The sequence below is a fragment of the Hemicordylus capensis genome, chromosome 15, assembly GCF_027244095.1.
Source record: "Hemicordylus capensis ecotype Gifberg chromosome 15, rHemCap1.1.pri, whole genome shotgun sequence".
NCBI classification, from domain to species: domain Eukaryota; kingdom Metazoa; phylum Chordata; class Lepidosauria; order Squamata; family Cordylidae; genus Hemicordylus; species Hemicordylus capensis.
The window spans coordinates 2,460,691-2,475,060 of NC_069671.1; the positions used below are offsets into that span (position 1 = coordinate 2,460,691).

At 50.0% G+C, this 14,370-nt stretch overlaps 1 protein-coding gene across 14 annotated transcripts in view; it reads right to left on the reverse strand.

Annotated features, from left to right (window-relative positions):
* Positions 1 to 467: 467 nt before the first annotated feature.
* Positions 468 to 14,370, reverse strand: part of EWSR1 (EWS RNA binding protein 1) — a 34,083-nt gene continuing 20,180 nt past the window's right edge. For 6 of the 14 annotated variants that reach the window (XM_053279229.1, XM_053279226.1, XM_053279231.1 and 3 more), the window contains 12 exons: positions 13,655 to 13,866; positions 12,641 to 12,827; positions 9,863 to 9,900; positions 9,271 to 9,303; positions 7,306 to 7,424; positions 6,958 to 7,087; positions 6,189 to 6,311; positions 5,907 to 6,075; positions 5,164 to 5,261; positions 5,023 to 5,085; positions 1,453 to 1,705; positions 468 to 1,199 (listed from right to left, as the gene is read on the reverse strand). In XM_053279229.1, the coding sequence (XP_053135204.1) occupies positions 1,160 to 1,199; positions 1,453 to 1,705; positions 5,023 to 5,085; positions 5,164 to 5,261; positions 5,907 to 6,075; positions 6,189 to 6,311; positions 6,958 to 7,087; positions 7,306 to 7,424; positions 9,271 to 9,303; positions 9,863 to 9,900; positions 12,641 to 12,827; positions 13,655 to 13,866 (1,465 nt within the window). In that variant the 3' untranslated portion in view covers positions 468 to 1,159. The remainder of the gene's footprint in view (positions 1,200 to 1,452; positions 1,706 to 5,022; positions 5,086 to 5,163; positions 5,262 to 5,906; positions 6,076 to 6,188; positions 6,312 to 6,957; positions 7,088 to 7,305; positions 7,425 to 9,270; positions 9,304 to 9,862; positions 9,901 to 12,640; positions 12,828 to 13,654; positions 13,867 to 14,370) is intronic. The other 8 variants (XM_053279234.1, XM_053279239.1, XM_053279236.1 and 5 more) reach the window with 3 other exon arrangements.

A 14,370-nucleotide genomic window follows, 5' to 3' on the forward strand; every position in this document is an offset into this window, starting at 1 on the left:
GCTGCTTTCGTCCCCCCAAAGTGCAACACACCAAGTTTTCTACCTGTGGGTTAAATGTTGTTGGGGCCACACAAGAACTGCTGGAGGCAGCTTTGGGTCCCCAGATGATGTTGGGCTACAGCTCTTCGCATCCCCAGCCACAATGGCATTTGAAGGCCAACGTCTGGGAACCCCCTGCCAGACGACCTTGTCTGCAGCAAGGCAGAAAGAAGCCCTGGAGACTGTTTCAGTAATCATGTCACGAGTCTCTTCTCTGGCTAGGAGTTTTGTCCAGAGATGCCTGACTACTAGCATGGCAGGATCTGGGTGAATGCAAGTTGTGATGGCTTTCTAAGGAAGCCCTTGCCGGCAGCCAATGTTCTGAAAGACTTTGGAGTTCTCTGCTTTGACAGAACTATGACAGGCGAGGCACCAACCAAGGAGGGAGAAGATGAATGTCTGGCTCTCAAATGAAAGTGTAGTCACCATCACAAGCCCAGCAATGTGCTTTTATTTCAGTATGGACGCATGACAATTTTGAAACAATTCCAGCCTCTGAATGCAAGAAACCAACACAGCTTCCACAACACATTCTGCAATTCATCCTGCAGGTGCAGGGCCGTACCTTTATCCCAGCTTTGCTTCAGCCTGTCCTGCTCCGCCTCTGCTCACAGTGCCTGGGGGCTTTGCAAACCTCGGAGTCACGCAGAGCTCCTTGGTGAGCCCCCAAAACCACCACACACTGTGAGACCCTGAAGGCAGCTCCAATGGGAGTGCGACTGAAGACATGCTAAGAGGTGTTGCATTTATAAACATTTGGAAGTTTATTAAAAAACATCACAACCATTAACATTGTTACAGTTAGTTTCCTTCCTCCTGGTCTTTCACACAAGATTTACTGAGCATGCTCACAACAACGGTTTCTCATTGGTTCTTAGTTAAACAACCATTTTTTAAAAGGAAAAAAGAAAAAAGAATAACTCGGCACACTACCATTTAACTTTGTTTTAATGTTTCTCCACAAATGGTGAAAAATACTAAGTACAGACAAGGAATAATCATAATGTTGTGGTCAACATTATAAATATGGAATTATAAATTTAAAACATTTTCTGGTTTAAAAAATAAATCTGGTAGTAAATGCAGTCCTGCAGGGGGAGGGGAGGGGTGTCATCCGCCACTAGTAGGGCCGGTCTCTGCGCTCCTGGCGATGTTCTCCCCTGTGAGAGATAGAGAGGGCAGGGTTAGCCCAAACTTAGGAAGGCCGTGTGGGGCAAAGACCTTCTGCCCCAGACACAAGAGGGGTCAAGAGACAGTCAAAACAACTTCAGCACAAGTGACAAGTTCCCCTTGCAAACTTTTGCAGTCCTCACTCATCCCCGTATTTTAGGCTTTAAGAAGAAACAGACGCCTCTCTAGGGTTAGGCCAGGTTCTGCCCTACCGCCCCCCCCCCGTATTCCCCTCAGTCATACTTGTCCATTTTTCCTGGTCCTCCACGCCGGCCGCCTCGGCCTCCCATTTGCTCCATGAGGGGTCCAGGTGGGCCCCCAGGTCCTCCTCTGCGGCCCCCTCCAAAGCCTCCGCGATCCATGCCCCGGCCTCCTCGGAATCCGCCTCGGTCTCCGCCCCGGCCTCCTCGGAACATCCCTCCGGGGCCTCCGCGATCCATGAGGCCCCCTCGGCCCCCTCTCATGCCACCGGGGCCGCCCCTGGCACGGTCACCACCTAGGGCAGAAAAACAGGACCGCTCATTCAAGCAAGGGGCCACTCACGGCTGAGTCGCTGCCTCCAAAGTGCGGGAAGCAGAGCCCCAATCACCGCCAAGGCCTTCCAGCCCAGCAGGGGCAGACAACCGGGGTGACGCGATCAGTCTCCAGCCATCTTAAGGAGCGCCACAGTTTCAAAACATGGCGGTGGTGCCTGCATCACATGGCAGGGAAGCAGTGACCACGGACACAGCGGCAAGGTCCTCGCTGAGCACCAAAGGGCCGCTCCTGCTCACACGCTTTCTGCAAGTCCCCCACGGGGGAGACCCAGCAGTGAAGATAGCCACGTTTCAAGCCAGTTCCCCACAGACCAGGGTTCTCAACCTTGGCAGTCCGACACCCACCTGGGGACCCAAGGATTATGGGGAAACCGCGTGGAACATGCATATCCTCATTGTGGCTGGGGACGATGGAAGTTGGAGTCCAGTTTTACTTTATTAGAAGATTTATATCCCACTCCTCCAATACAATACTGCTCGGGGCCGCTCACAAAGATAATAGAGAAGCAAGACATCAATCCAATTCCAACGGAAAGGGAGACCCAATTAAAGCCAGGTGCCTAACATCTGGGGACCCAAGGCTGAGAACCCCTGCCACAATCCCTGGATGGTTCCTATGGGAATCAAGGGCAGTCAGAGTGGGTCGGGAAAAAGAGTACTCATTTCCCTTGGCTGGGGGAAGAGAGACAGGTCACCTGCATGGTCTGATTCCTACTAACAGTAAAGGGATGTGCAGGGGTCGAACCGGTGGGGGTCGGCTCGAGCGCAGGGTAGGGGTTTAAGAGCGGGGGAGGATGCACACACCCCCCAAGTTCCCCCCTCTGGTGCTCAATTACCTAAAAGTTTGTTGGGGTGGTAGTGTACCTCCCTGTCACCCCGTTGTCCCCTTTTACTGGATGTAACTGGAACCCATGCATGTTGGGCACACAGGGGCATCGAGTACTTCCAGTTACATCTGGTAAAGATGGCAAGGGAGCAGCAGGGAGGTTTGCTGCCACCCCGGTGGGGGAAACGCCCTTAAAGGCAGATCCCCCGGCCCCTGCTGTTGAACTTCTTCAGAGGACCGTAAAAGGGCCTCTGGGAAGGTTCGTGCACATCCCTATCTGGTGGTGCTTCCCTCCCAACTCCCCAATAGGCATTGCAATGCTAAGGGTTTGCTAGACCAAAAGGAACTGGTCATGAATTGCATGCACATTAGTTTCCCAAACCTCCAAAATAAAGTGCCACATGCAGTCCACAACCAGCCAGTTCAGACCTTGCGGAAGATGCAGACAGGAGAGGCAACCAGCTTTGAGGGCAAGCCTGAAGCTGGTGGAGAGACAGGAGAAGACAGGCCAGGACGACAGGGCAAGGCGATCAACGTGCTTACGTCTGCACCCCAAAGGCATGTAGAAAGCCAATCACAGGCGGGCAGACAGGGACTGCATGGTACAGCAGCATCTGCACTCCCACCATCCTCAGCAACAGTGGCCTATAGCTAGGAATTATGGAAGGTGTAGTCCAACAGGTTGTGGGGTTTAGACCTAATCTAAGCCCTATCGCGTCTACTCTAAAGGGTGTTTCAAGCAGCCAACTCTATAAAGTTGCCACAGAGGTCATGGCTTACACCTTCTTCATGGGGCAACTCGGTCCCTGGAAGTCCCAAGGTCAACACACAGGATCAAGGTGCCTGCAGAGACCAAAGTGTGAATACCTCTCAGACATTTTCTCAGGGGTCCAGAGGCGCCCAGCCTGTGATATGCCAGATGTTGATGAACTACAACTCCCATCATCCCTGACTACAATAAATTGTACCTGGGGTTGATGGGAGTTGTAGTTCAGCAATATCGGTAGTCCCACAGGCTGGGAACCCTTGCCCTAGACAATTACTGCCTGCCTTAAAATCTCCCCAAAGGGCCACCATTTTGAGATGTGCAACACCTGGCAGTCTCTCCTCCCCCCACTTGGAGGCTGGCTCTTCGGCTTCGGTGTTGTCAATCAAACCAAAAGCTTGCGGGCAGCTGCGGCAAAACTCCTTATTCCCGAGCGGTTCAAACGGCTGCTCTTCACGACCGCCTGCCTCTCTAGATGTGTGGGGCAATGCTATCATGGCGTAGTACAGGCTAACCTCGCTGATCGCAGACTGGTACCCATGCTTTGGCGCGATTGGGTAATTGCCACCCGACCTCGGCAGATGCGAGGAAATCTGGCAATTAATGGTCAAGTCTCGCGTGTCTGCAGGTTGCAGAAATGACCTCAAAGGTCACTTCCACCCACCATTTTGGAGGACAGGAGCCATTTTGTGGCTTTTTGTTATTATTTTTTAAATGTAATTTTTGCAGGGAGGGACCCATGATTTTGGGCTTGGGTGGCATTGCTGGGCACACACAGCATGGCAGGGCACTCCCCCCTAAATCCTCCCCGTTCCAGTCCTTTTTGTCCAGTTTTTTGCTGTCTGAGGAACCTAGCCCCCCAAGCCCCACTGCTCTAATGCCCCGTTATCCATGGTTTTGAGGGCCATGCCCTCCCTGGGTAATGGGGTTCTCCTGTACAAGCAATGGACAACAGGCAACTTGCCTGGCGTCAGGTCCAGCCCCTACCAGCCTTGGCAGGTAAGTGAGCGAGGCTGGAGCCAGGCAAGAGCAGGGGAGGCCAGAGGGCTCTCACTAAAACCCCCTTCCAACCCCATCCCCAGTCCCTCGCAGGCACCTGGAGCACACATGGCGACATCAGGGTTCACTAGCATTTGCAGAACTGCTGCGGAAGATGAGAGGAGGACTTGACTGTGACCAGCAAGGCAGCGCACTGGGTGGCCTTTTGGACCCTACTGCTAATGGCACCATCTTTGGGGCACAGACAGACAGACTCTGGGGCACACAGCCGTTTTGCATGGGCTCTGGCTGGACCTATGCAGCTGCTGACCTGGCCAGCCAACCGCCCCCCGTCCCATGAAATGAAGGGCATGCCTCAAAGGATTCAGACTCTTCCCATTAAAGCAGCCTGCTTCCCCTCCACCCTCTACTAATCACCCCTCCCAACACAGTAATTGATACACTCTTGCCCATGAAAAAATGGGAGTTGACCCCAAGAATAGCAGCCTTTCCACCAGATGTTAAGAGGCATTACCTCACCTCCAGTACAAACTTCTGCAAGAGAATGTGTCCGTGGTCAGCGCTTCCAATGATCAACAACGGTCATCTTACAATTGCACATCGGGTGGAGTCAACTCCCCATTTACTCTTCCGGAAGTGAGACAGAAACGAAGGAAAAATATATACCACCTGTGCCATTCCCTTACCACTATTTGTCCCGTATATGAGCCCTCTAAGTGGCAGCGGTTTTCCAAGCAAGAATCCAGGACCTTGTGAACATCATACAAGCAGAGATCAGTGTCAAATATTCTGACGCCCACCCCAGCTCGCGGACAAGAGGAACCTACCTGGCGGCGGGAAGGGTGGGGGAAGGAAGCCTTCTGGTTTGGGAGCCTTGCACTGGTTGCATTCTGTTCTCCAGGCAAAGTTCTGGTTGCCACATCCCCTAGAAAAGAGCAGGGTTCAGTAAAGATGCTTCAGCCGGATACACAACGCCAGCAAAAACCAAGACCAAGCGAGGCATGGTTTTGTTCTCGGGATTGGGGCAGGGGAAGCATATGCATGACAATGGGGCTGTCTTTCCACCCACATCGTGCCCTGTGCCGAGGAACGTTCCCCTCAATTGGCTAGGGCCAGACTGAAGAGAACCCTCCCGGCAAACAACTGACCCAGCCAAGCAAAGAGGCCAGACAACAATGCAGGGTGCAGTACAAGGAACCCAATGAGAGCCTGGGTGGGTGGGGTTGGATGTACTGAAAGAAAGGCTGATTGACCTGGAGTGGGGGTGCTTGCCAGAGACTGGAAATGCTGCTGCCGGCATTCTATTTCTACCCACCAGGGCGGCATCCCTCGTTCTAAAGGACTGGCTAAACAATATCCTGGGGTACTACGTATCTGCCCCAATAGAAGGCCACTCTGAATGCAAGGCAGCCTCCACCCCCCAATTCCTAACAATAAAGAACTTGGGGAGAATTAAGTGTTGGATTCAGGTAAATACGGAACACGCCTCTGAGACCTGCCTGCCAAGAACCACATGGCCTCTAGAACACAAAAGCACCGGGAGGGAGCATCACGAGGGGCAGCCACTTACGGGTTGGGGCACTGCCAGTCTCCTGCTCGGTGCTGGACATTTCCTCCACCTGAGGGATTTCCTCTCGATCCGCGAGGTCCTCTTGGGGCAAAGCCACCACCCCGGTCGCCACCACCTCTGCCCCCCATACGACCCATGGGGCCACCAGGACCACCTGGCCCCCCAGGACCTGAAAGAACAAGCCTTGTTAGTCCACAAATAGGCAAGGAGGCTCTGCATGCCAAGTGTGCTGGGTCCTGAGCCACCCTTCCAGGTCAAGAAGAGCCCTGCCCCCCAAATCACCTCCACGGAGAGGGGGAGGCATGCCACGGGGCTCGCGGGGGGGCATCCCTCCGCGCATGCTGTTCACTGGCATCTTCTTCCGAGCGAGAGACACCTTGAGTTTGCTGCCCTGGAAGTCTTTGCCTGAAATAGGAAGCAAATGGTCTCTCTGTGAGTTAAACTTGACAACAAAGGAACAGACGAGTTAAGCAGCATCTACGTCCATCCAGGTAAATCCAAATCAGGGGAAGAGAGGCTCATCTGGTATTTTGAGGGGGGAAACAAACTTCAGACCTGTTGAACTAGGGCAACGAGGAGCAAGCTGAGATGAGAGAGTTTTAGACGAGGTCCAAGGCTAGACACACCAAAAGTGCTCCACGCCAAGAAAAGCTGAATTCGGTGATCTGCAGAAATTACACAGCTTGCATAATTTGTATTCTTGGTTTGCTAGTCATGGGAGGAGCAAGGACCCCAAATCCTTGCTCTGCCTTCCCCAACCGCTTGAAAAACATATTCAACAGGTTTTCCCCACACACCTTTAAGCATAAGTTTGCAATAATGTGGGCTAGAAAAGTTTCTCCTTAAAAACAGATTTCTCATAAGTCTAGATCTTGCCCCCACTACCGTATAATACTCTCTTGCAGAATTACTGCGCCCATCTCAGAGTGTGCACCACCTATAACGAAGCTTCCTGCATAAATCACACGGTGTTGGGCTTAAATATACATCAAGCTGAAACTTTCTCTGAATTATTGGGTTGCCAATCAGCACCACCTTTTCGTTTGCTCACCATCCAGCCACTCCACGGCCGCTTTGGCAGTTGGTGGGTCATCATAGCACACAGTCGCATCTCCTTTGGGCTTTCCTGTATCCTTGTCAAGGTAGATCGTTATCATGGGCTGTCCAGTTCTTTTGTTCATCTGGGGGTGGGGGAGAGAATGATCAAAGGGGACACATTCAGAGCCCTGAGATGATCAAGTTCTAAGCTGAAGCAGCAGCCATCCAACAGGGTGCTTCAGAAAGGTGCCTCTTGAGGTTTCACAACTCTCTGGAGGGAACCTTGCTGTATGTTTACCACCAGTTCTACCAAGAGGGGCACCATCTTGCAGCACATCTCTCAGAGCGTCTCACCACCCACCTTGACAACGCCACATTGTTTGAAGAAGTCCGTCAGCTCCTCAAGAGTCACATTGTCAGTCAACCCCTGTACGTATACTGAGCTGTTGTCAGCATCATCATCTAGGTCTAAAGGTGGGCCTGTGGAGAGAGGTGGCGTTTGTCCTCGGCTGTCTGGGTCATCACAGAAAAGCCCTTACGGCTACTGGATGCAGGCATTAGCTCATCCCTCAAAGAATCCCCACTTCCTTCCCCTTTCTCAAAGGATGTTCTGCTCTTCCATGTAGGACATACCTAGACAAGCTGCCAGCAGACACCTTTGAACCTCAACATGGCATGGGGAATGATCAGGAGCACCGTGCAATGCAGGATGCTGGACTAGATGGGCCTTATCCAGCAGGGCTGTTCTTATGAGTCAGGGCACAGCACCACCCAAGCGCATTCAGACCAAAAAGCCCTTCCAAGCAACTGAGGCTGCCTGCAACTTATCCTGGAAAAGGACACGGCCCGGCCACGAGGTGCACCAGGATTTCCCAGGGTCTTTTCGCAATGGTAGGCCTTTGCACATCCCAGCCCTAAGAGCTGGAGATTGCTGGATGCAGTCCAAAGCAACAACAGGCCAGGTTGTTAGGCGTGCCCCAAAGCACTGTATGCCTTCTTGGCATCCCAACAATTACATTGAATTGGCAATTGGACAAGGGTAGTTTTGACTGCATGAGATAAGTTGCAACTGACAGAGGGAAGAGACAGTCACTAAATGAACAGTACTGCTTCAAATGCAGCAGGCCTGAATGAGTTTAGGTAAGAATTAAGACCAGTCATCTTCCACCTGTGATGGTGAGACAGACAACCATGTGCCCTAGATGGGACTCCATAAAGGGAAGCATCAGAGGACACAGGTGAAGAGAAGGGTCAGAGGCAGCCACAAGTAATGGTCAGAAATAGAATGCCAGCAGCAGCATTTCCAGTCTCTGGCAAGTACCCCCACCCCAGGTCCATCAGCTTTTTCTTCCAGTACATGCAACCCAACTAGTGGTTCTTCTAATTTTTTTCGTCTCTGTGAGGAATGAGTTTTGTTCTGGGCAGCAGGATCAAGGCAGTGTGTGCGCATGTGCATCCAGAGTGGGGCCTTCCCTATTCAACCTGAGGGGGATCAAAAATGAACTGAGCGGACATCCAAAAACTTGTGAGCGCACACACGCGTACACATGCTTTAGAGGGAACAGTGAATCCAACCCAACCTCTCCCGGATCTCATTGGCTTCCATGTACTGCATCATACATTGTTATCTGGCCCCTCCGCTTGGCTGGGTCAGTTGTTTGCAGGAAGGGTTCTCCTCAGCCTCTCCCTAGCCATTGGAGGGAAAACTTCCTCAGCACAGGGCACTATGTGGATGGAAAGACAGCCCAGAGTGGTTTGCACTATGTTTAGAACCACGGATAACAAGGTTAGGTGTACATGGACTTACTGTGGATATGCAAAGCCTCGGGTGCTGGGACCATGGATAAAGAGGGCCACCTGTAGACCCTTCCCATCTGCTTGGCTGTGCTAGGCAGTGTTCCCTCTAATAGGGAATCCCAGATGCTGTGGACTACAAGTCCCATAATCCCCAAGCAAAAGCCTTTCCAGCTGGTGATTCTGGGAGTTGCAGTCAACAACATCTGGGAATCCCTGTTAGAGGGAACATTGATGCTAGGACTGATATATGAGATTCTTACTGATCTCTAACAGGGTAGGTGGTCATCTGACAACTTAGTTGACTCCAGGGGCCAGAGTCTTGTGTATGTCCCTCAATATGTCATAGTCAGGAATACAGACCAAGAATACAACACAAAGACAGAATCAGCTCCAAATCTCTCTCCAACTTCTTAAAATGCTGGAATGGAAAAGCAATGTTGCAACAAGCAAAGGAGCCTGCAAGCTAGCCAGAGACCCCTGATGTGACGAGGTGTCCCTTCTAACCACGTTTGAATAACTGCCAACTTACCTAAATCAAGATCTGGTCCTTCATCCAAATGTCCTGCGGCCCAGGAAAAAGAAATCACACAAGGAATCGTTAGTGCACGCCTTGCAAGCTATGCTACTGACACACACACAACTACCTATTTGCAACCGCCATTTGATGGCATGTGTTAAAACTCAAAATGGACCGCACTGCAAAGAGGCTTGCAATGCACACCCTTTTTATGCATTTGCTGCTGAGACCAGCGTGCTACTTTTAGCAGCCTTCTAAACCATCACCTGGTTTTACACTTGGTTAAAGGGGGCGTTCTCTTGGGGCAACCAGTGCGTGTTACCAACGTTAACCCAAAAGCCTCTTAAGGCAATTCCTTCCCCAAATTACAGAAGCAGTTTTGCTCTCAATACTTCATCGCCCTTTGTTCGGTAACCATGGGTTTATAACCTTACAGACCCCTAAGGCATTGCCGGCAGTACCCATTAAAAGTATCGCATTGCATATGGCACTTTAACCACTTAGGAAACTAAATTATGGGTTTGGTTTTTTTTGGTTTAATTTTCTGGCTGCATTTTTTTTTTTTTGTTTAAACACTATCCCATTGTAATGCTCAAAAACTTACCACCAGGCTTATTGAAGCCACCTCGCTCTCCAGCGCTGCTGGGGGGATAAACGAAGAAATGAAGGCCTTTCCCTTTAAAAAGCCAGTACCGCTCGGAGCCTCTGGGGCTCACTGGGAAGAAGGGCACTGGCTAAACATATCCAAACAATGCATCTGTCTGTCTCTCTCTCTCTCTCTCAGCTGGTCACTAGGCCTTTCTTCAGGGCAGCTCCTTCAAATCTCCTTTACACACGCAGCCTTTGCTTGCCTGGGATGGACTCCCCACTCTGGCAGTGGGACTCTCTCATTACTAAGGGGATTAACAATGCAATACTTGGCCAAAAACAAACAAAACGGAGAGTATTTTTTAATTTAGTAAAAAAAAAAAATTGCCTGCTGTTAACTCCCTCCTCATGTGTGTACATAAAACTGCACCCTCAGCCTCGTGCAAGTGGAGAGAGAGCAATGCAAGCTCCCGGGGAACCTTTAACATTAACAGTTTGAATGGGGGGGAGAGGGGGAGACAGCAATCCCTAGAACACAGTTCAGCTGAAAGTCACTAAAACCATACATTCAGGACACTACTGGATTTAACAGTCTCTGTGGAAGGAGAGCTTACAGAAAGTACCAGGGTTCAGAGGTCTAAGGGTGCAGCTTGGTGGACACAACTCACGGAATCAACATAAAAACCAGTGCCTTTAAGCTTCTGATACAAGATGAAGCCACAAAAGATAAAAATTGTGAAGGAAATGGCCCAATTAAGCTAGAATTGCCACTGACATGGTTTGGGAGGTAAGGAATTTGGATGGAGGCCTAAGAGGAGGGAGAAAGACAACCGTTAGCAAGTATTGCACCTTTAACCCAGAAATGATTTAATATACACAATTCCAAGCTGTTGCATGCAGCTTCGCTTCCTTTTAAAAGTATATATATGTCATGTTTCCCTTTAACAGATGTTTACCCTTTAATGTTACACAATTCTAAAGTTATTACACCTCCCCTCTAGTTTCATTACCAAACATCAAGTACTGTATGCAGTTACCAAAGTTACAGAAGGTTTCCACTTATACAATGAACACATTTGGTTAAAAATATTCTATGTATATTTTTTCCTCTCCATATGGACACCGTGTCTAGTCCCACTTTTCATTATGCTGCCGGCTGAGTACTGAGTACGGGTACTTTTTAAGAATTGAAGTGTATACAAGGCTCTCACTTTGTAACCTGTAGCATATAAATGCGACAAAGCATGTTAAAAAGTTTCCATGTTTAACAGCCAGTGAAAATATAAAAAATATTGAGGCAATGAAAAAGGGCATGTTAAGAACATTGGGCTTCTTACCTGCAGGAGAGACACTGAAATGCATCACCACACCATGATGCAAGGGCCCAGTTCGCCTACCCTCCCGTTTCAGGGAGCCACCCTTTTAGGGGCTGCCAATTGAGAAGTACCCCACCCCAAATCAGGACAGCTGGTGTTCACTCTACAGAGGAGCTTTTGATTTAAGGCACGAAATGGGAGAAATTTGAGTCCCCTGTATCAAACACAGACTAGAGGCAAAGGTTGGTTTAAGTTTAAAGAAAGAAGATGTGGTGATAGCCATTTCAAGCATCTATCTCTACTTTAAAAACACATCTAGGAATGCCTAACAGATGAAATCTTTATAGTGAACTATGGAGCCCTTTTCCATTCAAGCCAATCTGCAAAGGGGGTTACTCTTCGATATGTTAAATGGCTTGGGGGTTAACTGAACAGGTTGTGAAGTCACAAAAGCAATTGGCCTTCAATAAAGATTTCAAACCATCTGGATTCATTTTCAACTATGCAGAGTGTTTCTAGCGCTTTTCAAAATTGCTGGCTGCAATAGGTCTGGAAGGCAATCAAGACCGGTCAGCATTAACAGCCGGACAGCTGGTAACATCTCTCCCTACATCCTCCCCCCTCCCCACCAGAAACTAATATTTTTTAACAAAACAAACACTCTGCATAGCTTTATATACAATGGATGGAACACACACAAATGCACCCTTTGTTATTTACGCTGATCACTATGATCTCTGCACCTTTATAAAACCAAGTTAACCGGGACCTAGGACTGACTATCACAGGCTTACCAAAACCAGGTCTTGCCATAGTTAAAATGGCCAAACTGATTTTGAATGCCTGAAAGCTCCCATGGGGAGCAGCGGTGCTCAGACCCGGCAAGTCCTTCAGCACAGAGCTGGGCTTCGTGTCACGCTCTGAACCAACCTGCAGACAAGCAATGGCTACGGGAGAGTGCTGGGCATCCAAGAGCCATCGGCTGCCATCTACACTGCTCCGACACTAGCTCAAAGAGCTACTGCTGAGAGCAAACACAGCTAGGGTAAGAGAGCGCCTTACAAAAACAGACCACCGTACATACCTGTAACAATAAACCCCAGCAAGAAGAAGAAAAGAGTGCCACGCGGACCTCTTGGAAGGGAGCGTGTGTGTGTTCGATCCAAAGGCTATTAAACCCACAGAGGAGTTCCCCCTCTGTTTCAACTGCGGAAGGGAGCTGAAAGTCCTGCAATTTGAACACCCCGAACCCTCTTGCTCTCAAGCCCCAACCCACTGCAGGCAAAATACATCCTGCCCCTAGCCCCGCTAACAAGATGCTTCTGTGGGTTAACACACAGCGTAGGTACTCGCTGTTTAATGCAATCGGGTCCACGGAAAAGTGGCTTGCATTGCCATCTTTCAGCCCTTCTTTCCACTGCATACCCTAGGGGGGGTAAGATCAATTGAAATGAGAAGAAGAAAAGGTTTGCTCTTACCCCATTCCGCCGCCGCGGCCTCCTCCTCCCCGCCCACCTCTGCTCACGCCTCCACGGTCAAATCCCCCTCGCCCCCTGCCCCGGTTATCAGGGCCGCTCATGCTCCGGTTTTCTCCTGGGCCTGAAAAGCCTCCAGAGTCCTGGCCATACACACCCATGCTGCTGGGATGGTCTTGACGGAATGAACCTGAGGAAAGGGTCAACATCGCAACATTAAAGAAGGTGTAAAGGGGCTCCCTAAATGCACCCGTTTTCTTCCAGGCCAGTGCTGATCTTCAGCCCGTGATATTCTAACAACACAGTAGCTCTCAATCATGGGCTGCAGTAAGGACTTTGAGACACAGCCACTAGATAAGCACAAGTCAAGCCAGTAAAGAACCTGCAAAATATTTCAGTGGACTTTTGTTTCGTGAGAGGAGAGCTGGTCTAGTGGTAGCAAGCATGACTTGTCCCCTTAGCTAAGCAGGGTCTGCCCGGGTTGCATATGAAAGGGGGACTAGAAGTGTGAGCACTGGAAGAGATTCCCCTCAGGAGATGGAGCCGCTCTGGGAGAAGCAGAAGGTTTCAAGTTCCCTCCCTGGCGGCATCTCCAAGATAGGGCTGAGAGAGATTCCTGCCTGAAACCTTGGAGAAGCTGCTGCCAGTCTGTGAAGACAATACCGAGCTAGATAGACCAATGGTCTGACTCAGTATATGGCAGCTCCCTATGTCCTGTATTTCACTTTGCCACTAACTAAAATGGGCGCTCTCTCTCAAAAAAAGGCAAATGTCCCATCTCTTTCACAACTGAAGGTGTTTCGTTCCTGTGTAGGGATGCTACACAGATCAACCCTCTGGGCAGAACCCTAGCCTGGTGAGGCATTATTTTTAAAAACCAGGCTCCACACAGAACACAAGGACAGGCTCTCCCTGCAGATTCACCACCTGACCACCAAAAGACATCCCGGCTCAGCAGACACAGTTTGAGAGATATGGCTGAGCCCATCATGAAGGCGAGTGGCTGGTAAAACTCACTTTGTTGGCCATAGCTGCTGCTCTGCTGGCTGTACTGGCTTGGGGTTTGGCTGTAGGATCCAGTTGGAGGGGGGTAGCTAGTGGGGGGCTGCTGCCCATAGCTGCTCTGCTGCCCGTAGCCACTCTGCTGCCCATAGCTGCTCTGCTGCCCGTAGCCGCTCTGCTGAGAGTAAGTGCTCTGATCATAGCTACTTGGCTGTGAAGAGGAGTAACTGGAACATCATTCAAAAAGATGGGGAAACAGCTTTTAGTGAAACAGACCAATGGAACCCACAGTTTCAAGTAAGGCACAAAACGATAGTACCTTATGTACCCGAATACAAGACTCTGAATATAAGAGGATCCCCTGATTTCTAACATGAAAGAAGTTGGAAACAACCTCTAAGCGGTCTACATAGAGGAAAAAATACATAATGGCTCTCTGTCCCCAAAGGACTCACAATCTAAAAAGAAACATAAAGTTGACACCAGCAACAGCCACTGGAGGGATGTTGTGCTGGGGTTGGATAAGGCCAGTTGCTCTCCCCCTGGTAAATAAAGACAATCACCACTCTAAAAAGATGCCTCTTTGCTCAGTTAGCAGGTATAACTGATGGGTACATGGGAAAAGGCCTTCTTGGCTGCAGCGTCCCAGGTTCCCTTCCACAGCGAGTCAATCTAGTCCCTTTCCTGACAACTTTTCGGCAGTCAAAGACAATTCTCCTTCAACCTGTATT